The 25,821-nt window shown below is 42.8% G+C and overlaps 1 protein-coding gene across 4 annotated transcripts in view; it reads left to right on the top strand.

Moving 5' to 3' along the window:
• The window catches only part of Dmc1 (DNA meiotic recombinase 1), a 46,853-nt gene extending 28,253 nt beyond the window's left edge, over positions 1-18,600 (top strand). For 2 of the 4 annotated variants that reach the window (XM_028871280.2, XM_028871279.2), the window contains 2 exons: positions 6,734-6,850; positions 12,736-12,942. In XM_028871280.2, coding sequence (XP_028727113.1) covers positions 6,734-6,850; positions 12,736-12,805 — 187 coding nt within the window. In that variant the 3' untranslated portion in view covers positions 12,806-12,942. Of the gene's footprint in view, positions 1-6,733; positions 6,851-12,735; positions 12,943-18,190 lie in introns of those variants that run through there. The other 2 variants (XM_037197670.1, XM_037197669.1) reach the window with 2 other exon arrangements.
• The last annotated feature ends 7,221 nt before the right edge of the window (positions 18,601-25,821 follow it).

The raw sequence follows: 25,821 nt of genomic DNA, 5'->3' as shown, positions 1-25,821 counted from the left end.
GTACTATGTTTAGGGTCACTAGCATAGTAATTTTATTGCAAAGTGTTTAGATTATTTGAACCCCATCCATTCTGCATAATCTTATGTAATTCTCATGTGATCCTGATGTAACTCAGCTTTCTTCCACCTTCCTGTGTTTTCTGTGAAGCCAGTCTCAATATGTGGTTGCACCTCTCCACACTCTACCCCACCAAACAAGAATTCCAATTTCAAAAGATGTGGGGGGACTTTTAACTTTTGTGTGTGCATATTTTGGGATCAGACAAAAAGGATGGATATATTATTTAATAACAACAACAACTACTACTTCCTCCTCCTCCTTTCTACTTTCTTTTTCTTTCTTCTTTTTGAGAAAGCCATGGCTGTCTTGAATTTGCTATGTAGACCAGGCTGGCCTCAAACTCCGAGAGTTCCTCCTGCTTCTGCCTCCTGAATGCTGGGACTAAAGGCGTGCGCCACCACTGCCTGGCTAACAAAACTTCTTAAACATACCCCCCCCTTTTTTTTTTGGCCAGGGGGTGGGGGATGGATGTTGAGACAGTGTCTCTCTATGTAGCCCTGGCTAGCCTCAAACTCTGCCTGCCTTGGCCTCCTGAGTATTGGGATTAATGTGCCCCATCATGCATGACCATACTTTTTAATAAACCAACTCTTCTCTTAAAAGTTCTCTTTGGCTGTACTCTTTCTTCCCACGTTTTCCTTATGTTAAAGCCTCCTCTTCATTCTGTCTCATTCAGCCTTTATCTCCTCAATGGACCCTTCTCAGATTTTCACCTCGACCGTGCATATCAAAAGCACCAAGAGTCCTGTTGTCCCTCTGGCTTGTCCTAGCCCATTCCCGTGGGTCTACACTCTGACCAGAATTTAAGATGGTATTATGCATATTTGTAATTCTTAAAAGTAAGCAGCTCAAAATATTTACTGTTTGCCCAGTCATACAACTAAAACTAAGGAAGTCAAGATTTGAGCCCTATATATCTTTGACTTTGAAGTTGATTCTCCTTGGGCAGGGAGATTGTAGTTTAGTGGTAGAGTGTTTGCCTAGTGTCTTACTTGGGGTTTCTATTGCTGTGAAGAAACACCATGGCCAATGCAAATTGGGGAGAAAAGGGTTCATATCTCTTATACTTCCACATGATGCTCCATCATTGAAGGAAGTCAGGTCAATAACTCATCTCAGGAACCTGGAGGCAGGAGCTGATGCAGAAGCCGTGGAGGAGAGCTGCTTACTGGATTGCTCCCCATGGCTTGCTCAGCCTGCTTTCATATAGAACCCAGGACCACCAGCCCAGGGATGGCTCTACCCACAACGGGATGAGCCCTTTCCCATCAATTACTAATTAAGAAAATGCCTTACAGACTTTTCTACAGCCAGATTTTATGGAGGCATTTTCTTGATTTGAGGTCCCCTCTTCTCAGATGGCTTTAGCTTGTGCCAAGTTAACATAAAAATAGCCAGCACGCCTAGCATGCACAAAATTCTGGGATCAGTCCTCATGACCACTACCACCACCACCACCACAACAAAACTACAAGAAAGAAAAGAAGTTAATGCTTCTTAGTCATACTGTTTTCTCCCATCCTATCCCATTTCATCTCAGAACTGTTCTTCATGACCTCTGCTAATTTGGAGTTGGAATCAGAATGATAGAATATGCTATGTCCTGTTCAACCAAAGTGGGAGAACCTCCTTTAGTTCCTCCTATCTACCCCCACCTGCTCCCTCATTCTCCCGAGAAAATAAGAAAAGAGAAGAGAAGAAACTGTAAAAGGCTATAGGAGGGATGTGGGAGGCTTTCTGATGCTGTTAGCTTGGTCAGAAATAGAGTAAATTAAAGCCCTCTGGAAGAATGTGGGGTGCTATGCCACCTTCTTGTACGTCACCTCAAGACTGTGACTGCTGCAGCAGTCAGGAAGTACAGATACTAAAAAAAATTTCTTGGATTATGTTTCATTGAAAGATGATTGTTTAAATTGAACTGGCGTTTATTGATGATATCTTATATGATAAGTTTGCTGTCTGGGTAGAGCTAATATGTATCAGTGAGCAGCCATGGTTCCTAGCACACAGTGGCTCCCAGTAAGTTATTATTGGTATCTTGAGTCCTCACAACAGTCCTAGAAAGGTCAGGGGTTCACCCTACCCCCATTTTGCTATGAAAGAAACTGGGTAAATAGGTAGTAAATGTTTGAGTCAAGATTAGGAAAGCAGATAAATAATAGCTGTAGTCACTATGCTAACACTTTACCTGAATTATTTCATCTTATTCTTAAAATTGTCCTACCAGTTGGTACCATTATTATTTCCCATGAAGAGTCAGAAACAGTTTTCCTGAGGTCACAGAACTGACAAACCAGACTTTGAACTCGTCTAATTCTAAAGTTCATAAACCACACAACAGATCAAGGCTGTATCTTCCAGAGGGAAAACTAGCAAGTTGCCAACCCAGAGACTTTGCAGGGATACACTTATTATTCTGGTGAAATGACCACTGTTCAGGGTTCATCCTTGAAGCAGAAATGTAAATGGGTCAGAAAATTCTTCTTTCAGGGGAAACTTAAATAAAGCTAGCTCAAGACTCCGCAAAAAGACAGAAAACTAGTCTGATAAGAGAAATGTAACTACATTTGAAGTTCATATGACCAGTGAGTGTAATCTCCCTATACATAGACCTCTAGCAGAATCCAATTTTTAATCCAAATTATTAATAAATATGAAATCCAAGCAAAGTGAAGTATAGATGACTTAATGTCTTCAACACAGTGAGGACTCAGTAAATCTTGGTTATTATTCATATTTGTGCATGTCAGAAGGGAGGTTCAATGGCACTCCTAAACTTACATAAAAATTTTATATATATATGTGTATATGTGTTCATTTTGCTGGATAGGATTCTGTATCTTTTATTAAATTGTCAGTGTTGGTGACCTTCATAAAAATGTTAAGGGCTACACATTCCATATACAATGTGTGTAGAATTGTTGACAAAGCAAACAAAATTTAAATTGGCTTGAAATTCAAAGTTAAAGCTGATGTTATTTCATTTTGATTTTGATTAAATACAGTCTCAAAGTTTGAATCATTTTGATAACTTTTTTATAGCTATAATATCATTCTTATATGTTTTCACAGACCTTTTGAAACACCTGTAGTAATTTCTCCATCTAGCTCATCTGAAGTCATCAAGGACAGGCAATAGCGCCTCTTCTCCCTGGTGTGCAGGGGATCACATTAATAACAGCAAACAGTAATTTGCTAAGAAGAAAATCTTGGCTATTTACCTAGAAACTCCACTGTGTTGCTTGTGGACAGGTTTCCAGAACAGCCAGCAGGGGGATTACTTCAACTGGGAACTGGAAAGCTGTCTCTTATATTTGCCTTTCTTTTTAAAATTTATTTTATCTTTGAGACAGGGTTTCACTATTTAACCCTGGCTTGGAACTCCCTATGTAGGGCAGGCTGGCTTTGAACTCTAGAGTGATGGGATTAAAGGTGTGTGCCACTATGCCCAGCTTTATATTTTTCTCTCTGTTAGAAACTCTTTCAAACGGCCCTTAATGTATAGTTTCTTTTTTTTTCTTTTTCTTTTTTTCTTATTTATTTATTTTTCTATTATCAGCTTCATACAGTATAAATTCTTATCCTAATAGTGGTAGTGAAATGTTTCATTGAGGCTTGCCCAGTAATTGAGTAAAACCAAAACTTATTATAAGCCACAGTCATTCTAAGGTCCCCCCTGCTATATAGCCTCTCTGGTTCTGTGGGTTGCAGTCTGATTGTTCTTTGCTTTATATCTAGTATCCACTTATGAGTGAGTACGTACCATGTTTGTCCTTTTGGGTTTGGGTTACCTCACTCAGGATAATACTTTCTAGTTCCATCCATTTGCCTGCAAATTTCATGCTGTCATTGTTTTTCTCTGATGAGTAGTACTCCATTGTGTATATGTACCACATTTTCTTAATCCATTCTTCAGTTGATGGGCATCTAGGTTGTTTCCAGGTTCTGGCTATTACAAATAGTGCTGCTATGAACATAGTTGAGCATGTAATGTATAGTTTCTTTGAGGAGATGTTACAAGCCTGTATCCAGGAAGACCTAGACCAGGGAGAGCCCAAGTATCTTCTCAGTGTTCATGAAAGGCCTTCCTTCATGTGACACACACTTGTCTAGACATTAGATGAATAGGGACTGTTTCAAATAACAGTGAAGATTCTTTCTCCTTCCCTTTGTGATGCTAGGGGTGCTTTGCACATCCTGGACACATGCTCTGTCCTTGAGCTACACCACAGGCCAGAATGCTTTAATAAAAAAATATACACCATGGCAGGAGACAACAGAGCTGCAGGGTTGAGGGATGAGTGAGAATTGCTTGAGTAAACCCAGTAAGGAAAGGGGCTTTCATTTCAGAGGTAAAATTATGTGCAAAGGCATAGAGACATGAGAGGACTTGCTTGAACAAGAAAAAAGAAATTTTAATGAAGGAGGAGAAAATGAGTATAACTCTAGTTAAGTTTGTAGGTAGTTATGTTAGGTTTCCATTACTTCAGTAAATAAACAATTTACAGTTTACAATATGAGCTCACACACATACACACTAAAACAAATCTTTAAAAGAAGAAAAGTTAGCTGGGTGGTGGTGGTGCACATCTTTAATCCTAGCACTTGGGAGGCAGAGGCAGGTGGATCTCTGAGTTTGAGGCCAACCTGGTCTACAGAGTAAGTTCCAGGACAGCTAGAGCCACATAGAGAAATCCTGTCTTTAAAAAAAAAAAAAGACTTTTTACATTTTTTTTTTAAGGATAGAGATATGGGGGGCTAGAACACATACTACTTTTGTAGAAGATCTGGCTTAAGATCCCAGCACACACTTCATGTGGCTCACAACTACATGTAACTCCAGCTCCAGGGAATCTGATGCCTCTTGCCTACATGGACAACTACACATACCCACATACACATAATTTTAAAATAATTAAATTTCCTTTTTTTTAAAAAAGAAATTTCCACTTTTTTTTTTTTTTTTTTTGGCTTTTCGAGACAGGGTTTCTCTGTGTAGCTTTGCACCTTTCCTGGAACTCACTTTGTAGACCAGGCTGGCCTCGAACTCACAGAGATTCGCCTGCCTCTGCCTCCCGAGTGCTGGGATTAAAGGCGTGCACCACCACCGCCCGGCGAAATTTCCACTTCTTAGCAATGGAAATGTTAGTCCCCAAGTATATCTCAAGATGAATATCAATAGTATTTTTAACTTCTTTTCTGGATTAATACGATTTTTGAATCACTATGACTAGACATAGTTAAGAGCTTACTTTTGTGTGTGTTTACAGATGAGAAACCCCATCTTGAAAACCACCCCCCAAAAAAAAATTTAAAATAACTTTTTGATAATGAGCTAATAAATAAGTAAATCTAGTATTTTATTTGTTTGTTTGTTTGTTTGTTTGTTTGAGACAAGGTTTCTCTGTGTAGTTTTAGTATCTGTCTTGGATCCCGCTCTGTAGACCAAGCTGGCCTCTAATTCACAGAGATCTCCCTGCCTTTGCTTCCCAAGTGCTGGGATTAAAGGTGTGTGCCATGACCATTCAGCTATATAAGGAGATTTTTTGTTTTTGTTTTTGTTTTTGTTTTTTTTCGAGACAGGGTTTCTCTGTAGCTTTGGTGCCTGTCCCCGGATCTTGCTCTGTAGACCAGGCTGGCCTCGAACTCACAGAGATCCACCTGCCTCTGCCTCCCGAATGCTGGGATTACAGGCATGTGCCACCACCGCCCGGCCTATAAGGAGAATTTTTAACCTCAACCATTATACTAAGATAATGAATGTTTAATTCTCTCTGTCTCTCTGTCTGTCTCTGTCTCTCTGTCTCTCTCTCTCTCTCAGGGGGTTGAACCCAGGACCTTGGGCATACCAGGCAAGCACTCTACCTATATCCCTATATCCCTATATCCCTAGCCCTATTTTGTGCTTTCTCTATACTTACTTAAGGGTTTTTTGAGTGCTAGGATTAAGCCCAAGTTCTCAAACATTTTAGGCAACTGTTCCAGCCCAGACCTCAATAGTAATTGATTTTATTTTTAGTAATTTATCTTTAAAATTCAAACAGAACATGAACTAAAAGCTGGTATGGTAGTGCACACCAGTAGTCATATTATTCAAGTGACTAAGGCAGGAGGATTATGAGTTAGAGACTAATCTCAGCTACAAAACTTAACCTAAGCTCAAAAAAACAAAAATAGAAACACCAAAAAAGAACTGTTTGTCAGGGACTCTCAGAAGTCTAAACTGGATGGCTATGAGATAGTAGCTCCCTCTCTGTTTTAGGATACAGATTAGGGAGATAGCTCAGGTGTAAAGTATTTGCTATGCAAACATGAGGACCTTAATTTAACCCCCAAAACCCACATAAAAGCCGGTCACAGTGACAAAGATTTGTAATCTCAGTGCTGAAAGGTGGAGACAGGCCAATCTCAGGCTCACTGGACAGTCAACAAACCCACCAGGTTCCAGAGAGAGCCTGTCTCAAATATAAGGTAGATGGCTCCTAAGGCAGACCTAAGGTTGACCTCTGAAATCCTTACACACACACACACACACACACACACACACACACACACACACACACACACACACACACAAAGAATCCCTGCCATTTCACTCATAGAGACTGCCTCTTCCTTGCAAATACCATTGCATATCCAAACGAAACCTGAAGAAATGTTTTGTTGATTCAGCTTCCAGGCAGATCCCAAAAAACCCATTGGCGGACACATTCTGGCTCATGCTTCAACAACAAGAATAAGCTTGCGAAAGGGAAGAGGAGAACTGAGGATTGCCAAGATTTATGACAGGTATATATTTCTTTATTCTTCTTCAGATCCTGTGCATGTGCCTTTAAACAGAATTGCTACCCCTGAGAGATTATACTTACTTCCTGGCAGATACTATTTGTTCTGAGTTTCCTTCTTAAATATTATGTCACTGATCAGGAAGTACCACCTGTGCACCTGTACTAGGGATCTAGTCTATAGTCACGTTTATCAGTCTCTGACATTCAGAGCATATAGTGAAGCAAGCAATGATGTCACATTTACTTCAGTTGAAGACTGTAAGCTGTTAGGTTCTAGTGATTATAAGGAGGAGAGTAGCTGGGGGAAGAGATTCCTTTTGGGGATGTAAAATCCATTTCACAAGTTCCTGAGGAATGCTAGATTTTATCTAACATCCTGAAATGCTTCTATAGTCCAACTTCAGCTAATTTCTAAACATATGGAGGGCTTGAGACTTCTCTTGCTTGACTAAGAATTATAAATATCCAGACATTATAGGGCATGGTGGCACACACCTCCAATCCCAGCACTTAAGAGGCTGAGGCAGGCAGGTCGCTATGAACTCCAGGACAGCTACATAGAGAGACCCAGTCTCAAAACAAAATAACAACAACAAAAATTATAAATGTAACAAATTTACAGGAAAGATTACTGCATATCAGCAATGCTGGGTTCTTGGGATAAAGCAGTAAACAAAACAAAATGGTAAGTCTAGGGAGGGGAGATAGCTCAGTGGGGAAGGGCACTTAATGTGAAAGCAGTAGGGCCTGAGTTCAAATCCCCATCACTCTGAAGCCAGGCATGAGCCCGTAACCCCAGCATTGGGCAGTGGGGCAGCTGCAGGTAGAGGGCAACAAGTGGATTTCAGAAGCTCACTGGCTAGCCAGCTTAGCTGAAACATCGAGCGTCAGGTTCAGTGAGAGACTGTCTCAAAAAACAAGATAGAAGGCAATAAAGGAGAACATCCAACATCCTCCTCTGACTTCCACATGTGCACAGACAGGTGTGCATACTTGCATGCATATACCTCAGAGAGAGAAAAGACAAGTCTCTGTTCTCATTACAGTTCATTACACATGGAAGAATCCTTCCATGTGTAATGAACTGTATAATGTGTCATCCCATCTAGACAGTTACACACTATTTGCTTGTCTGAGACATAACAGGTAATACAATATCTGTGACTGATATTAGTCAACCCCAAACAACAAAGTAAAGACTTGTGGTAACTCTTCTAGGGGGGAAGAGTAGTTCCCAAAGAGCAGATGAGCTTTAGTCTGGATCCAGTATGGACCACAGCAGGTAGAATGTCTTGGTATTGAGTTAAGATTAGTTCCCACATCTGCAAGATTCTTCTTCTCTTCTGTCCCTGTAGAAGTCATCCTCTATAAATGCTGTAGTTTTTTAACTTCAGTCATTTCTAGAAATTGGCTACAAATGTTCTTTGTTGAATTACAATAGATGATCTTGTCTCATTACTGGAACTTCATTGTCTATTTCTTAGATAGAGTGCTGTGCCAGAAACCCAAACACTTTCTTTTTTTATAAAAAAAAAATATTTTTTTATGTGTATGGGTATTTTGCCTGCATGTATGTCTGTGTGTCTCATGTGTGTCTACTACCCTCAGAGGCCAGAAGAGGTCATTGGATCCCCTGGGGCTGGAGTCAGACGGACAGTTGTCACACCATATGGGTGCTGGGAATCCAACCCCTGTCCTCTGGAAGAGTGCTCTTAACCACTGAGCCATGTCTCTAGCCCCACTCAAATACCCACCCCTGTGTGTGTGTGTGTGTGTGTGTTTAAGAGAAGCTCACTATGTATTCCTTAGTTGGCCTGGAGCTGGCTATGTGGACCAGGCTAGCCTCAAACTCATAGAGATCCACCTGACTCTGCCTCCCTAGTGCTGGGACTAAAGGTCGGCATGCTACACCCAGCTAACATCCAAACACTTTGTTCATTCTTACTAACTGACTGTTTGCTCTACATCTCCCTCACAACAGGGACTAACTATAGTTCACTAATCTCCCAGTAACGAGCTGGGACTTGACAGGGTAGACACTCAATGACTATTCATTGAATTAACCGATGAACTTAAGCTACCTGTTCAGTCATTTGCATGTCTCATTTAGTCCTCCTACAGATCTTTAAGGTAAACAGCTCCAGCCATTTTTTTTAAATGCCAAATGCCGTTTATTGAAGGAGGGAGGAGGTCTTAAATACAGGCTTACAGCACAATGGGAGAACCCGGGAGGAAGAAGTTTGCAATGTTTTACAGTCTTGCATCTAAGCTGTTAACGCCCATTATGCAGGATACACAGACATTCAGGAGGGTGAAACCTGGGAGGGAATTAGCTTAGGGAGGATATCAAGGTTAAGGTCAGCAAGCAAGGCAACAGTTACCCAAAACAGGGGCCAGGGACCTGTCCCTTTTACTAATAAATGAGCTTCTGACTTAGGTTGCGTGGGAAGTCAGCAGGTCACCTTACCCGTCATGGAGACGCCTGCCCAGGCCACACAGGCGCTCTGTCTTAGGTTGGTGAGCGCCCCCTAGGCATTACCCATCTCTGAATACTCATTATCATATAGGCTTGATCGTGTGTGAGCTGCAGAGTTAACTGCTGCCAAAGATCTCAAAGTGGTGCTAGCTCCAGCCATTCTTACTGGCCTAGGAGATTGTTTCAGCCTTGCAAATTCAGTAAGGAATCAGAACAGTAAGTTGTTAGTAAGGCTAGTAATGTCAAGTTTCCATAGACTAGATTCAGGTCAGGTGTGGTGGCTCATGATTATAATTTCAGCACCTTGGAAGCTGAGACAGGAGGATTACTGCTATTGTAAGGCCAGTCCAGGTAAATTCCAAGTGTGTAAGCTTGGGCCAGAGAGTGTGACCCTGTTGCAAACAAACAAACAAATGTACATCTTATATCAAAACAGAGAACTAGTTCAGAGCTTAAGATATCAAAACTAGGGGTGGAAGAAGTAGCTCAGCAGTTGGGAGCACTTGCTGCCTTGACAAAGCACCCACCAGGCTTCCCGTAACTTAGAACCAAGCCCAAGTTTCTACAGCCATTTACACAGCACTCTATGAATAGCTTTTTAAATTTTTATTTTTATTGTATTGTATGATTGCCTGAATGTATGTATATGCATGTGCATCCCTGGTTCTGATGGAGACCAAGAGAGGGCATCAGAGCTCTAGAAACTGGAGTTATAGACTGTTGTGAGCTGCTGTGTGGGTGGATGTTCATGGTGCTGGGAACTGAACCGGCTTCTCTGTAAGCAGCAAGTGCCCTGACCCTCTGAGTCAGCTCTCCAGTCCCATGAATGACCCTAAACTCATTCCTTGATCCTCCCTTGCCCCCTGTGCTTCCACCTCACACGTTTTTGTTTTTGAGACAGGGTTTCATGTAGCTCAGGCTGTCCTCAAACTCTATATAGCCAAAGATGACCTTGAGCTTCTGACCTTCCTCCCTTCTCTTCCTGAGTGCTGAAATTACAGACAAGCACCACCACACCTGCTTTCAGGAAATGCTGGGGATTGAAGCCAGGGCTTCAAGCAATATGAGGCAAGAACTCTACCAACTGATCTTTCCCACCCATCCCCCTCCCTCTTTTTTAAAGCAAGATCTTGTTCTGTAGCCCAGGCTGGTCTTAAACTTGTGATCCTCCAGTGAAGGCACTGTCAGGCATGCTGCTACCTTAGAGTCTTTGCCCACTTGTTTCCTCGGCCTGGAAAAACCCTCCCACATAGCCCTTTGCCTAGTCATCTCTCTCATCTACTTCAAGTCTTTGATCAAATGCTACCTTCTCCAGGGTGGGGAGATCATTCAGTGTGTAAAGTGCTTGCTACACATTCATAAGGACCTAAGTTTGGAAGAGTCTCAGTAGTACTCACCTAAGAGCTGGGTATGGTGATATGTATCTGTAATCTCAGCACTGGAGGAACAAGAAGATTCTGGGGGCTTGCTGAGCAACTGTAGCTGAAATAGAGTGCTCTAGATTTAGGAAAGACCCTGTCTTAAAAAATGAGGTGGAGGGGCTGGAGAGATGGCTCAATGGTTATAGCACTGACTGCTCTTCAGAGGACCTGAGTATAATTCCCAGCACCCACATGGCAGCTCACAACTGTCTGTAACTCCAGTTTCAGGGGACCTGACACCCATGGCAAAACACCAATGCACATAAAATAAAAATAAATAAATTAAAAGAAGTGAAGTGGAGACACACACATGCACGCACGCACACACACACACACACACACACACACACACACACACACGCACACGCACACACGCACACACAAAACTGTTACCTTTTCAGCTGGGTAAAGGGGAGGCAAAAGGATGAGGAGTTCAATGCCAGCCTAAGCTACATAATGAGATCCTCTCTTTAAAAAAGAAAAGTAATTAATCCCAGCACTCAAGAGGCAGAGGTAGAAGGCCAGCCTGAGTTACAAAGAGTACCAGGACAGCCAGGAATGCAGAGAGAGACCCTGCCTCAAAAATAAATAAATAAATAAATAAATAAATAAATAAATAAATAAATAAATAAATAAATAAAGGACTAAGGGCATAGCTAGGTGAAAGACTTGTCTAGCACATTCAAGATTCTGAGGTCTGTTTTCAGCACTAGTTTTTGTTTTTTTTTCCTCCCACCAGTAGTTTTCCAGCACTACATACAAATAAAAAGAAAAAAGTTACCTGTTTAAGAACTGATCAAGCCGGGCGGTGGTGGTGCACACCTTTAATCCCAGCACTCAGGAGGCAGAGCCAGGCGGATCTCTGTGAGTTCGAGGCCAGCCTGGGCTACCAAGTGAGTTCCAGGAAAGGCGCAAAGCTACACAGAGAAACCCTGTCTCGAAAAAACCAAAAAAAAAAAAAAAAAAAAAAAAAGAACTGATCACCCAGTGCTCACACACCTAATCTCCCTTACTCAGCTTTCTTTCTCCATAACACATTGATTTAGTACATTGTGTGTGTGTGTGTGTGTGTGTGTGTGTGTGTGTGTGTGCAAGCACATGCACACAAGCATACAAGTGCTTGGGCATGCATGTGCCACAGCATGCATGTCAGGGTCAGAGGCCTTGCAGGAGTCAACTCTCCCACTGTGTGAGCCCTAGGGATCAAACTCATGTCCTTAGACTTATTAGTAAGTGCCTCTACTGCTGAGCCTTCTCACCAGCCCACGTCAAAGACCTTAAAGTCACATTAGTTTTCATTGATTAATTAATTAATGAAAGCTAATAGGGTCTTATAACTAAATCAAAAGAAAAATCAGAGTACCATACATGTGTTAGTCAAATAGGGAATGCAGAAATGAATCAAGTTGATCAAAAATGGGTCAATATCTATAGTTCAGTAGTCAATGGTATTCCACTTTCACAATTTGTACTTCTATGAACAGGTAGAATTGCACTACTTGCGGTTAATGACAACTCAGAATGCATAGAGCCCTTACAGAACTAGGTAACTGAAGGATGTGCTAGACAACCGTCTTCCCATTGCAGGTGCTCAGGACTTTCCTAGTTTATTTCAAAGCCTTTTACAACTCCCCTTGTGTTAGCAGAGCCTGTAGAAAGGTGTACCCCTAAGGAGTCAGACAAGCCACACAGGATCTGCACCACAGGCCTCAAACTACCCTGGAGGAACACCCAGTTTATCCCGATTTGCCTGTTTCCAAGTTTGGGGCTAATTTTTCTTGACATTCAAAACTTTATATAGAGTTGTTTAACAAATGTTTGCGAGGGTTGATAACACTGCTAGGTAAGTTCTGTAGTCCACATTTAGCTGTAGCAGCACGGCAGTGTCTCTGGAGACTCAGACTGATGGGAACGTGACGACTGTGACATGTGCACAGTATTTATAGAAACAGAGCTTTTTATAAACTTCTGTTCCCTTGTATTCTGTAGCCCTGAGATGCCTGAAAATGAAGCCACCTTCGCAATAACTGCTGGAGGAATCGGGGATGCCAAGGAGTAGGTGGAGAATTGGTACAGATTGCTTCTTGGTGCTTATTAGGAGCTGGAGAAATGGAAAAGCAGTCTTGATTTTACATCTTGAAATAAGAGTTTGTTTGCTTTTCTCCATGTGTTATTAAAGGAAAGTCAGAAAAGAGATTTAAAGCTTATATTTATCCTAAAAGTTCCAGCCTGATATAACCAACTATATATACACTGCTTGTTGATTCAGAAATATGCATACATATTCTTGAATTACTTGATAGACACATGCATACATGTGCCTGTCAGGTATGGGAAAGGGTACTCAGTGCCCTTCCTTCTGTCTTTCAAAGTGAGCCATTAAGCATACAGAAAGCCAAGGAGCTCAAAGATGTCCCACTCCCTCAGACTTCCCTCAGACCAACATTTTCTGGGATATAATACCAATGACCTATGTAACTGGATGCTGTTCCCCAAGAGGGAGATGTGTAAGGGGGAATGTTTAGAGTACACCAAGGAGCTGTTGGTATTCACACTGGCAGCCTGCACATGCATCTTTACAGCAACAGAAGAGAAACAGTAGGCCAACTTTTAAGTCATTTGACTTGTCAAGTTGAAATGACTTTTAAAAAATGCATTATGATAATTGGGCGTGGTGGTGCACACTTGTAACCTCAATATTCCTGAGACCTAGGCAGCTTTAGCTACATAGTGAATTCAAGACTAGCCTGGGCTATATGACATTGATCTAAAAAAGCATGTTTGTAAACCTTAAAAAAAAAAAAAAAAAAAAAAGCATGTTTGTATATTTTGGGTAGAAAATTCAAAGTGTTTTAAAATTTTAGAGCTAATTTAAATGTAAAATCTAGAACAGAGCCCTCAGAATTTGTGAAAGAACACTGGTTTTGTGTGTGTGTGTGTGTGTGTGTGTGTGTGTGTATGTATGTGTGTGTATGATTGTCAGAAATAAAATCTAGTTTTCAAAAGATGAGATATTTAGAAATTAAAATACTAATATATAACCATTACAGAGGATTTCTTTTTTTGGTTGATTTTTTCGAGGCAGGATTTCTCTGTGTAGTTTTGGAGCCTGTCCTGGAACTCGCTCTGTAGCCCAGGCTGGCCTCGAACTCACAGAGATCTGCCTGCCTCTGCCTCCCGAGTGCTGGGATTAAAGGCATGCACCACCACCACCACCACCACCACCACCACCACCACCACCACCACCACCAGAACCTGGCCAGATGATCTTTTATATTGTATTAACTTACATGAAAATCTAAAAAGTTAAGTATTTGCTACAAAAGGTTTTTGATTCTCCATTCAGTCATTTGCTGGCTAGTCTCAGATGCTACATGTTAATAAACAAGGTGTGGTTCCTGCCTCAAGGAGCAGCACACTGGGGAAGGGGACAATGCTCAGGAAAATGAGAGCAAATGGTGAGACCTTGAATTGACTCTTAGAATGCAGTCTACTGTGGGGAAGGAAAGGTCAAGCACAGACCACAAAGACGGACCAAGGAGGAGCCCAGCTGGCAGCAGAAAACACTCAGCCTGTGGGGCCTGGGAGGCGGAGCCCTTCTGTCTTTTTCTCCTGTAAAAGCATGGGAGCAGCAACTCTGATAGAGCAGGAACAAAAGCATCTAGGAGCAGACTTTCTAGAGTCTGTAAAATCATTTAAATGAATTACTTTACTATGTAAATATTGAAGCATTGTTTTGTTCTAGGAAAGGGATTTGTTACTAGATACATTTAAAAAAACTTTCTGTGCATTATATTTTGGCATTTAAAAAATCTTTCTGCCAGGTGGTGGTAGTGGTGGTGGTGGTGGTGGTGGTGGTGGTGGTGGTGGTGGTGGTGGTGGTGCGCACCTTTAATCCCAGCACTTGGGAGGCAGAGGCAGGCAGATCTCTGTTCAGTCTCATTTACGAAGTAAGTTCCAGGACAGCCAGAGCTAAACAGAGAAACCCTCTCTCAAACAAAAAACCTAAATAAAACAACAACAACAAAAAAAACCTTAAAAGAAATTTTTTTTCTAGTTCAGCAATGGGCAGTAGAGTTGGAAACCAGGGCTCAACAAAGGCCTGTCATTCTGGGAGGAGGCCTTGTTTCAATAGAGCATGCTGTCTGGACCAGATTCCTTTCTAGCTGACTGTCTTGAGAGAACAGTAGCTGGGCCTGTGGACATAGAAAAGAAACTGAAATCTGGGGTCAACTTTAGGAGAACATGGCAAACTGTGTAGGTGTTTAGGCCAACAACAGGTACACTTTGAGCTCTTCTAGCCAGGATTCACTCTGTCACCTGTGACCAAAGCAACTGGGCTCTGTCATTTTCCTTCCAGAGTATAGGAGGAGGTCTGGCTCCTGTTTTAGAGGGTAGGGAGCAGTGAGGGAAACACAGGGCAAAATGGTCAATCAGCACTCCTGGTTGCAAGCCACAGAATCTCAAACCAGCATGTGCATGTCAAGAAATTCATCAGCTCAGGAAACTGAAAAGCTGGTGGAAGAGCTGACTTCTGCCACCAGTGGCGCCCAGATCTCAAATGTGTTTTCAGGACATGAACCTGCCACCTCATCTGTTCTTCTGCCTCTGGACTACTATTCTTCTCCTTCAGGCTATCCCTATATGGTAGCCAAGGTGCTGCCTGGAGCACTGAGGTGCTCTTCTACCAGAACAGGATATCCAATAGAGAAATCACACATCACACTTTTCTTTTTCTTTTTCTTTCTCTTTCTTTCTTTCTTTCTTTCTTTCTTTCTTTCTTTCTTTCTTTCTTTCTTTCTTTCTTTCTTTCTTTCTCTTTCTTTCTTTCTTTCTTTCTTTCTTTCTTTCTTTCTTTCTCTCTCTCTCTTTCTTTCTTTTCTTTTCTTTTTTTTTAGCTGAGAACCGAACCCAGGGCTTGAGCTCTCTAGGCAAGCACTCTACCTCTGAGCTAAATCCCCAACCCCAAGAAATCACATTTTTCTGCCACCATCATCCATCCTGTAAAGTGAAGACCATTTGCGATGCTACCTATTCAGCTACGTATTCAGAGCTTGCTATAGCAAGAAGCTTGAAGCCTCTGCCACCACTGGTATTTGGTAGGCTCAAGGTAGGCACAAGAATAGCCTTTGTAGTTACAAAGAGGACTGATTTCAGGCATGCTCTGATTGGGGGCTGGTATGGAGAAGCAGCTGTAACATTCATCTGGTAGAAACTCAGAGAACAGGCCCCAGACTAACAATGGCATGGGGGAGACATGAGGCAGTTAGATTGATCTGAGATGGTGACATGAGACCAGGCCGAGGTATAGCTCAGTGGTAGAGCATGAGCTACCATGCTTACCATGCTCAAGGCCCTTCAAGACAAGATGTCAGAGTCGACAGAAGATGAGCTATAAAGAGAGGAGGAGGGACAGTCATGGGTGACTGTTGGCAATGTTCTCTACCCAAGGAGGGAAGAATACAGCTGTCATGAAGGAATGGAGAAGTGTGCTGAAGCTCAGCTCTTCCACTGAAAAGGTCATTGTATGATTTGCTAAGGCTGCCCTGTCAATGTACCATAGACTGCCTGGAGTATATAGCTCAGTGAAGGGCACCTACCTCAAAAGTACTGGGTTTGATTCTCAGCACATTGAAAAAGAAAATAATAAACAAACCAAAGTACCACACACTGAAGCCAGACAGAGGAGGTGTCAAGCAAGAAGAATTTGTCTCTAGCCGGATGTGGCAGTGCATGCCTTTAATCTCAGAGGCAGAGGCAGGCTGATCTCTGTGAGTTGGAGGTCAGCCTAGTCTATCTAGCAAATTCCAGGCTAGCCAAGGCTACACAGGGGTACCCTGTCACAAAAAAAATCAGGTCACTTCTCTTAGCTCGAGTAGTCTGTTGTGGGAGGAGGATACTGAGTGGCACTCCTAAAGGGGAGAGCATGAGTTAGAGGTGCCCAGATACAGCGACAGTAGGTCAGCAGCCGTGCTGATGGCCAGAGCAGGCTGTTCCTGCTGCGAGGCTGGAGGTCCGACTACAGCGTGTCCAAACTGCATCCATTCCCAAGCTGGTGATCCAGGCTCCTGCCAACCCAATGACCCTTTGTGTCCTGACAAGGTCCCCTGTGTTTCAGTTAGCAGGAGTTGGAGCCTAGTGCTTGCCATCTAGAGCCCCAACCAAGGCCCGGGCAGGGTGACACCCCCAGTGCTGCTTCTGGGTACTAGAAGAGGGCCAGCCAGCAGGGCTTGCCTAACATTTTCAGGTGGGGTCTCAAGATTTACTCACCATAGCCTCTGCTGCAGCAGCAGTACATTAAACAAAGTTGTTGAAGAGACTACCATTAGTCTATTAGTTGGGGTTTTACTTGGCTGAATAGAAGAGAAAACCCCCCAATGATATTGTTTTATATAAAATTCAGACATATTTCTCTCATACAGAAAAGAAGCAGAGCGAGGCATGGAAGCACAAACCTGTAATCCCATCATTTGGGAAGCTGAGGCAGGATCACAAATTCCATGCTAGCTTAGTCTGCATAACAAGACTGAAAAAAAAGGCAATGGTGGCACACACCCAATCAACAGAGTCAGGACAGCCAGAGCTGCTACACAGAGAAACTCGTTTTCGAAGAAGGAAAAAAAAAAAGACTCTAAGAGGGTGGCTGAGGCTAGGCAGCCAGAGACTGTGAGTTCCTCCTCCCGGGCCAGGCTTCTGTTCTGACCATCCTAGCACTCCGCAAAGACAAAGGCTGGGAGTTAGGTGAGGAAAGATGGAGGAGGGTGGGGGCAAAAGAAAGGTTCTTTAAGCTGAGTCAGCTCCTAGGAAGCAGTCCTCCCACACAGCCTGGCCCTTACATCTCATTAACCATATTTATCTGCAAAGAAGGTGGGAGGAGACTGCCTTTTGTCCTGGACAGCAGGGGGCCCAGCTGACACACAGTAGTGTGTCCTGTTACTAAGGAAGAAAGAGACTTGTGTTATTTTTTTCTATGACATTTGTGTGTGAGTGTGTAAATCTGAGGACAACTTTTCTGGGTTGATTCTGTGTTTCTGCCATGCTCCATCCTGGGATGAACTCTGATTGTCAATCAAAATGTAGCGGCAAGCACCTTTATCCACTTAAGTCATCTTGCTGGCCCAGAGAATGGTTATTGGTGGTATTTGTTTGTTTCTTTGTTTGTTTTTCTCTGAGACAGGGTTTCTCTGTGTAATAGCTCTGGCTGCCCTGCAACTCACTTTGTGACCAGGCTAGCTTTGAACTCACAGAGATACCTCCCGAGTGCTGGGATTAAAGGCGTGCAGCACAACTGTGAGGCTTCTTAAGCAGTTTTTTTTTTTTTTTTTAATGAGGAAATGCATCATCTTGCATAAGCCCAGAAATCAACCAGTTTCAGGTCAAGGGCCTAAGTCTTTCTCATTATCCCTCCATTCTTTCTGCCCTCGTTTTATTCTCAAATCTCCAGTCCTGGTCAAAAGATGGCTGTAGCGCATTCACCGGCCCATTCTACAGTGCCTGGAAAGAGATCGGAGAGCCTTCTGTTGGAAGAAAAGAGCTGCTACTGCAGCTGCATGGGCTGGCTGGAGGGTCTAAGGCAGCCCCCTGCACCGGAAGGACTTGATAGGGATGGTGGAGAGGAGAGGCTGGGACCTCGCTCTGCAGTGATGTCATCTCTCAATGATCTGACACAGTCTACTTTCTGCCAGAGCAGGGGTCCAAGAGAGTAAGCACATACTTACCAAACCTCTCTCTGCTGGCCTCCCAGTGACCCAGGAGATGGTGTGGCCTATACAGGAGGGTCTAAAGTCCTGGGAGTGAGCCGGGTGGTGGTGGTGCTCGCCTTTAATCCCAGCACTTGGGAGGCAGAGGCAGATGGATCTCTGTGAGTTCAAGGCCAGCCTGGTTTTCAGAGCGAGTTCCAGGAAAAGCACCAAAGTTACACAGAGAAACCCTGTCTCGAAAAACCAGAAAAAAGAAAAAAGAAAAAAGTCCTGGGAGTGTGGCTCTTTGTACTAACTAGCTGGGCCCTTTGCAGGAATGGAGCATTTATCTTCCAGAGCTTCTGTCTTGAGAAGTTGCTCACACCAATAGCCGAGCACAACCAGTGACCTGACGTCCTGTTCTGGCCTTCCCAGGCACCTCACACTTGTGGCACACATACGTACTTGCAGGCAAGACCCTCAGACACATAACATAAAATAAACCAGTAAAACTTACAGTTCAGGCATTTTGGCTGGTTAAGCTTCAGGCTTTCGAGCAGCAGTTCAGCTGAGAGCCATTGGGATGAGGACTCAGAGGCCTCCAGTCTGAGGAGACAAGACCAGCTAAGGAATTGGCAAGGTGAGATAGCTGTGGCTTATTCTGTCTCTCTGATCTACCAGCATGGACCCCAATAACTCGCCTCGGGTTTGATTTTATTAATAACAACTTTTAAGATTCCTGCTATAGATTTGTTTATTGATACAAGTTTAAACTTAATTTTGTTATACTGTATATATAGCTCTACTCTCATTTGAGGTATTATGCTTATGTAACTTATTTAGATTGTAATGGATAATTAAAAATACAGATTAATAGTCTTCTATGATAGTCAAAACTTATAGCCATGTAAAGTTTTCTAGGTATACATAGATATAACTCAGTTAGGTAGATAATCTGCAAACACTTCAAAGACCTACAGAATATGGCATCTAAAATGTTTTAAAAATTCAGACTTTCTGGACAGTGAGATACGTCTGCTCCTGGCAGCACTGATTTACTTCAAAGAGAAAGATGGGCATTGAAGACACTCTGTATGGAGTTTATCTTCTTTTTGGCAAAAATAGCCATTTGGGCAAGAAACTGTTCTTGCCTGGACTGCTTGAAAAAATGTATCAACTGGACATGCAAGACTCAGGAAGGTGACCACTGAACTTTTCAAGGCAAAACGGTCCTTCAGGCTCCTGCTTCACAGAGGAAACTGCCAGACATTCTACAGGACACAGAGAGAAGTGACTGAGAGACTCTAGGTCTGTGGGCTGAAGACAGATGCCCCAAATTTACAGAACTTTGGATGACTGTTCAGGCTGCCAGCTTTCTCTGTCTACTCTTGCAAGACTCCCGAAAGTTGCTTGCATCTTTCTCCCATTTCTCAGATAATATTATATCCTTCTGAGGTCTTTAATGTAGTTGAAGACTAGATAGTTATAATTTCCTTAGTTATGATAAAAGATAAGTTAGATATAAAACCTTGGACTCACAAATATAGGATAGGTAAAGATAGATATTTTTTTTTATTTTTGCCAAATACAAATAGACTAGATATTATAGACTAGATATTTTAACTGTAATTCTTGCTTGATAATTGTTTTGTTATATGTAATTTTACTATGTTAAAGTTAAAACCTTCCTTTTGGGAAAAAGAAAAAAGAAAGAAAGGGGAAGTGCTGTGGATACAGCTCTGTATGCCGTGAATGTGTTGCTCTGATTGATTGATAAATAAAACGCTGATTGGCCAGTAGCCAGGCAGGAAGAGAGGAGAATTCTGGGAAGTGGAAGGCTGAGTCAGCAGACACTGCCAGCCACTGCCTCTATGAGAAACAATGTAAAATACCAGTAAGCCACAGACAAATGGCAACTTCTAGGTTAATAGAATGGGTTAATTTAAGATATAAGAACTAGATAACAAGAAGCCTGCCATGGCCATACAGTTTATAAATAATATAAGTTTCTGTGTGTTTACTTGGGTCTGAATGGCTGCGGGCCCTGGCAGGAATGGAGAAAACTCCAACTACAGGGAATGATGTAATAATAACCTCAAGAAATAAAAATAAAATAAATAAAACCTACAAGATGGAAGAAAAGTAATGGCCCAATAAAAAAGAAAAGATCTGGCAGTGGAAAAAAAAAAAAAAAAAAAACTTACAGTTCATCTCTGGAGTTTTCCAGTTAATATCTTTGGACTGTAATATCTGTGATACTGAAATTAAGTAGAGTACCACATAAGTTTATGTATATTCGTGCGTGCGCGCAAGCATGCGGGGTAGATTTTTTACATGCTAGCTAGCCTGGAGCTCTCTACCCTGCTGCTTCAAACTTGCCAAAGCTGATGGAATTTGTCTTCACACAAAGATGCTCCAACTGCTCTGACTTGCTTGCTTTTCTGAGTGTCTCTGCACCTGTCACTTACCATTACCCATGATGAAGCCCGCAGGGAAGGAAAGTTCTGCCGTTGTCAATTGGGGTGGTGCACTGTTAACTAATGTCATACCCATGTTGTGAGGGGAGTCTGTATGATAGCTCAGGCTCTAAGATTCTCAGAAGCTGTCTGTGCATTTGTCCTTCGTATACTACCATTTAATAGCATCTGCTTCCGGTCACTGTCGACTTAAGCATATCCATATTCTCCACCCTTCAGGTAATGAGCCAGCTTTTTAGAAAACCCACACAAGTCTCAAAGACAGAAAAGAGAACCACTGTGTTTCACACTTAGGTGAATTTATCAGTGATAAAACTGCAGAGTTATAGAAATCAGATAGAATGTTCACACAGAATGTACTCAGCTCAGCAAAAATAGCTCAACAATAAAACATCCCTTTCAAATCTGATTGAAAAGAACATGTCTCCTAGTGGTTGAAATTCCTCTGTGTATGGATTTTGCTGTTATAATAAAACAAAAAATGGGTAGCAGCCAAAGCAGGGAGAGTTTGCAGAGGCAAACGAGTGTTGCAGAATATTATTTTAAGGTGTTTTACTTTTGTTTATGTTGCATTTGTTCAACTCTGTGAAGCTGTGTTTCTGTGCCTGTCTAAAGCACCTGATGGTCTAATAAAGAGCTGAACGGCCAATAGCAAGACAGGAGAGAGAGATAAGCAGGGCTGGCAGGCATAGAGAAGATAAATAGAAGGTGAAATGTGGGAGGAAAAGAGAAGAGGAGCCATAGAAGGGGAAAACATCAGGAGACCCTGAAGTGCAGCCCTAGAAACGCAGGTAACTGTTCTACCTGCCTGTGACCTTAAAGTACATGCCCCTGGGGCGTGGCCTCTCAGGCTACCCTTATCAGGTAGGCACTCTCTCCCTGTCTCCCTCTTGGAACTTGGATGCTGGGATAGTCTCAGAACAGTGGACTGTGCCTCACCTCTTCCAGGACCCTGCAACAATTCCTCTGTTCTGTTTGTGAGTTTTCCTTTCTTAATAAATCTCTTTGCCCTTTAAGCAGACTCTGTGAATTTCTTGCTTTAGTCCAGCCAACCAGCTACACAGCAAGCCACAGAGTAAGAGTAAGATGTACAGAACAGAATGGGAAAAGCCCAGAGGCAAAAGGTATATGGGGCAATTTAAGAAAAGCTAGCTAGAAACTAATCCAAGCAAAGGCCTGATATAAGTAATAATAAGCTTCTGTGTGAGAATTTATTTGGGAGCTGGGTGGTGGGCCCCCCAAAAGAGAAAAAACAAATGAGAAAATATGATTGAAACCAACCTGTGATCCCACTGAGATGGACCTATTTCCTGAGCTCGGCTTCTAGATTGGCATGGTGTCCCCTTGGAGACAATGGGCAGTGTCTGGAGACAGTGTCATCACTGGGAGGGCCACAGGCATCTGCAGTGCAGAGGCCAGGGCTGCTGCTGAACACCAGTACTGGCTGGTTTGGGGTCAACTGGACACAAGCTACAGTCATCAGAGAGGAAGGAGCCTCAGTTGAGGAAATGCCTCCATGAGATGCAGCTGTAAGGCATCAATTAGTGATCAATATGGGAGGGCTCAGCCCATTGTGGGTGGTGCCACCCCTGGGTTGGTGGTTCTGCATTCTATAAGAAAGGAAGCAGAGGAGCTGGGCAGTGGTGGCGCACGCCTTTAGAGTTCGAGGCCAGCCTGGGCTACAGAGCGAGATTCAGGAAAGGCACAAAGCTACACAGAGAAACCCTGTCTTGAACAAACAAACAAAAAAGGAGGCAGAGAGAGGTGGCTCTCTGTGAGTTCAAAGCCAACCTGGTCTGCAGAGTGAGTTCCAGGACAGGCTCCAAAGCTAGAGAAACCCTGTTTCGAAAACCAAAAACAAATATACAAACAACAAAACAAAAGGAGGCTGAGTAAGCCTGTAAGCAGCACTCCTCCAAGGTCTCTCTGCATCAGCTCCTGCCTCGAGGTTCCTGCCCTGTTTTGAGTTCCTGCCCTGACTTCCTTTGGTGATAAACAGCAATGTGGAAGTGTGAGCTTGCTTTCTGGCCATGGTGTTTTATTGAAGCAATAGAAACCTTAAGACAATACTACACAATTCTATGTACTAAATTGCTGCGGGCCGCAGGAATATATCATAAGAACTCAGCTGGTTATGGCAAAGTCACTACCTGGAGGAATCAGGGAATTCCTCCAGAGGAAGCCAAATCCCAAGGAGTTTTTGGTGTTACTTGGTTTGTTATATATCAGCTGTCTTCTGTTATGAAAATCATGTGTGCCTTCATAGTTTTTCCAATTGACTTTCCCCTAAGAAGGACTAACAGTGTAGACTGATCACTCTCTGGACATACACATTCCAGGTATTTGGAGAACAGCCTTTCCAGGCTTTCTCTGGAATCAGATTATCTATCTCCCTTGGCCACTTTCAAGGACTACAGGAAACACCACCCAGGTGGGTGCCCATTGTTAGTCCCAGGTGGACTAACAATGGTAACAGCCCACGTGCAAGTCTCCTGACTTACGGTAAATTCCACAAGGGGACACCGCCTAGGAGAGGTGGACTTTAATAGCTTTACACAATTTAGCTCGGACCTTCCCTTTTATATACCAGACTTCCAGGGCACAAGAGGAGAAGAGAGAAGAGAATGGAAGAACTAGATGGGTAAGAACTTGAGAGGAACGAACTGAGATGGGGAAGAACTAGATTGAAGGACTAGAAGAGAGGACAAGAGGAACGAGATGGAAGATGAGGAAGAGTCAGATGGGGAAGAACAAGATGAAGTAGAACGAGAAGTGGAGAGAGGAGATGATATGGGAAGGAACAAAATGGATGAGAACCTAGAAGGGGCAGAACTAGATGAAGGAATTAAGATAGAACCTAGAGGGGATCGTAGACAAGTGTAGAGAGAAATCAGGCTAAAGATGACCTAAATATGAGAGCAGAATATAAGCTTATAACTGTCACAGAATAATAAAGTATATGGACTAAGGAGTTTCGTGTACATAGATTCATTTCTTTTCATCAAAGATTAATTATCAGCTGGTTGTAGATTCTTCCCGGACCCTGGGAGGGGACTATCGAGGGGCTGGACCCCCATAGTCCTCGATACTAAATGTGTGATTCTGGATCAGCTAAGCAACCTTCTAGACCTCAGCCTTCTCATCTGTAAAGTGGAGAGATTATGGTGTTAGGGTTCGCTTGTAGATCACCCCACAGAAGACCACCACTCATGTATGCAAAAGCAAGAGTGTTTATTTCTCGAGCGAAGAATTCCTGCATGCAGGGGTCAAGCCACACAACAAAATGGCCACGACCCGCAGAGAAGCTCAGGTCCTTTTATAGACAACCAGGAGGGGATCAGGTCATCCTAAACATGATTGGCCAAGTGAGCAGCAGCCACATTAATATGTTTCTGATTGGCTAGGGCTGTAAGTGCTGAATCATGCCAGGTGTGCAATATCTGCTTTATCAGAAACAGAAACTGAGACCTAAAGAGAAACTGAACCTTAACTGTAACTCAGGCCTAGTGGAGGCTGGGGTCGGGAGAAGCCCATCATAGTGCTCCAGTGGTCTCTCAAGGGCAGCTAACAGTTGTTGAATATTATACATGAGACGCTACCTTGAGTGATATTCCACTGGCTTTCCCAGCATCTCTGTAAGAGATTCCTATTATTTTATTGCATTAACAGAGGAACTAAAATAGTGAAAACTCTTGGCACATGCTTTGAACAGTGTGAGCACACAACTGTCATTTCCTAGATTTTTAAGGAGGGGTGGGTTGAGGAGGTAGATTAAGCTAAACATATTGTCACTAATTCCAAGAGCTTGGTTTGTCTCTAAAGAAAAGCCCTTGGTCTCTGATCTCTTTATCTAGTGGAATTCTGTGTTTACAAAAAACAAACTTTAGCGATGGACAGATGGCTCATTGGTTTAGAATGGGTATTGTTAAAAGGTTTCTGCACCCTGATAGGCCTCTCTGCCAACAATCCAAATTAGTACAAATTAAACCAAATTAGAAAAAGCCCCAATTTGCCGGGTGGTGGTAACATGCGCCTTTAATCCCAGCACTCGGGAGGCAGAGCTAAGCAGATCTCTGTGAGTTCGAGGCCAGCCTGGTCTACAGAGTGAGATCCAGGACAGACTCCAAAACTACACAGAAAAACCAGATACAAAACAAAACAAAACAAAAAACAAACGAAAAAAGAAAAAGAAAGGAAGAAAAAGAAAGAAAGAAAGAAAGAAAGAAAGAAAGAAAGAAAGAAAGAAAGAAAGAAAGAAAGAAAGAAAGAAAGAAAGAAAGAAAAGAAAGAAAAAGCCCCAGTTTAATGGGTAAAGTATTCCCGGGTAATTCTCCAGCCCCTCAGAGAGGGGACAGGAGAGACCAGAAAACCACGTGTCTGCTTTCTGGGATGTTGCTTAAATACCTGCTTTCACGCGCGCGCGCGCGCGCGCGCGCACACACACACACACACACACACACACACACACACACACACACACTTTTTTGTTTTGTTTTGTTTTTTGAGAGAGTTTCTCTGTGTAGTCCTGGCTGTCCTGGAACTATCTCTGTAGATGGGACTGGCCTCGAACTCACTCTGAAGTCCACCTGCCTCTGCTTCCTGAGTGGTGGGATTAAAGGTGTGCGCCACCACACTTGGCTCCACACACAGTACGATTTAAAAATAAAACATATAAAGTTGAACCATCTTTTAAAATGTTTTAAGGGGTTGGGGGTTTAGCTCAGTGGTAGAGTGCTTGCCTAGCAAGCGCAAGGCCCTGGGTTCAGTCCTCAGCTCTGGGGGGAAAAATGTTAAGTATTTTCTTCTGAGAGAGGTGTAAGGATTATGTCCTTATTACATCATCAGCCTGCGACCGCGTCCCAGCCTAAAAAGCGGGCGTGCCCTCGCCTTCTGTTTCCTCTCCCTCTCCCCCTCTCTCT

The sequence above is a fragment of the Peromyscus leucopus genome, chromosome 20 (assembly GCF_004664715.2).
Source record: "Peromyscus leucopus breed LL Stock chromosome 20, UCI_PerLeu_2.1, whole genome shotgun sequence".
NCBI lineage: Eukaryota > Metazoa > Chordata > Mammalia > Rodentia > Cricetidae > Peromyscus > Peromyscus leucopus.
Note: the sequence above shows the minus strand (reverse complement) of the source record. Positions and strands in the feature narration are given on the sequence as shown.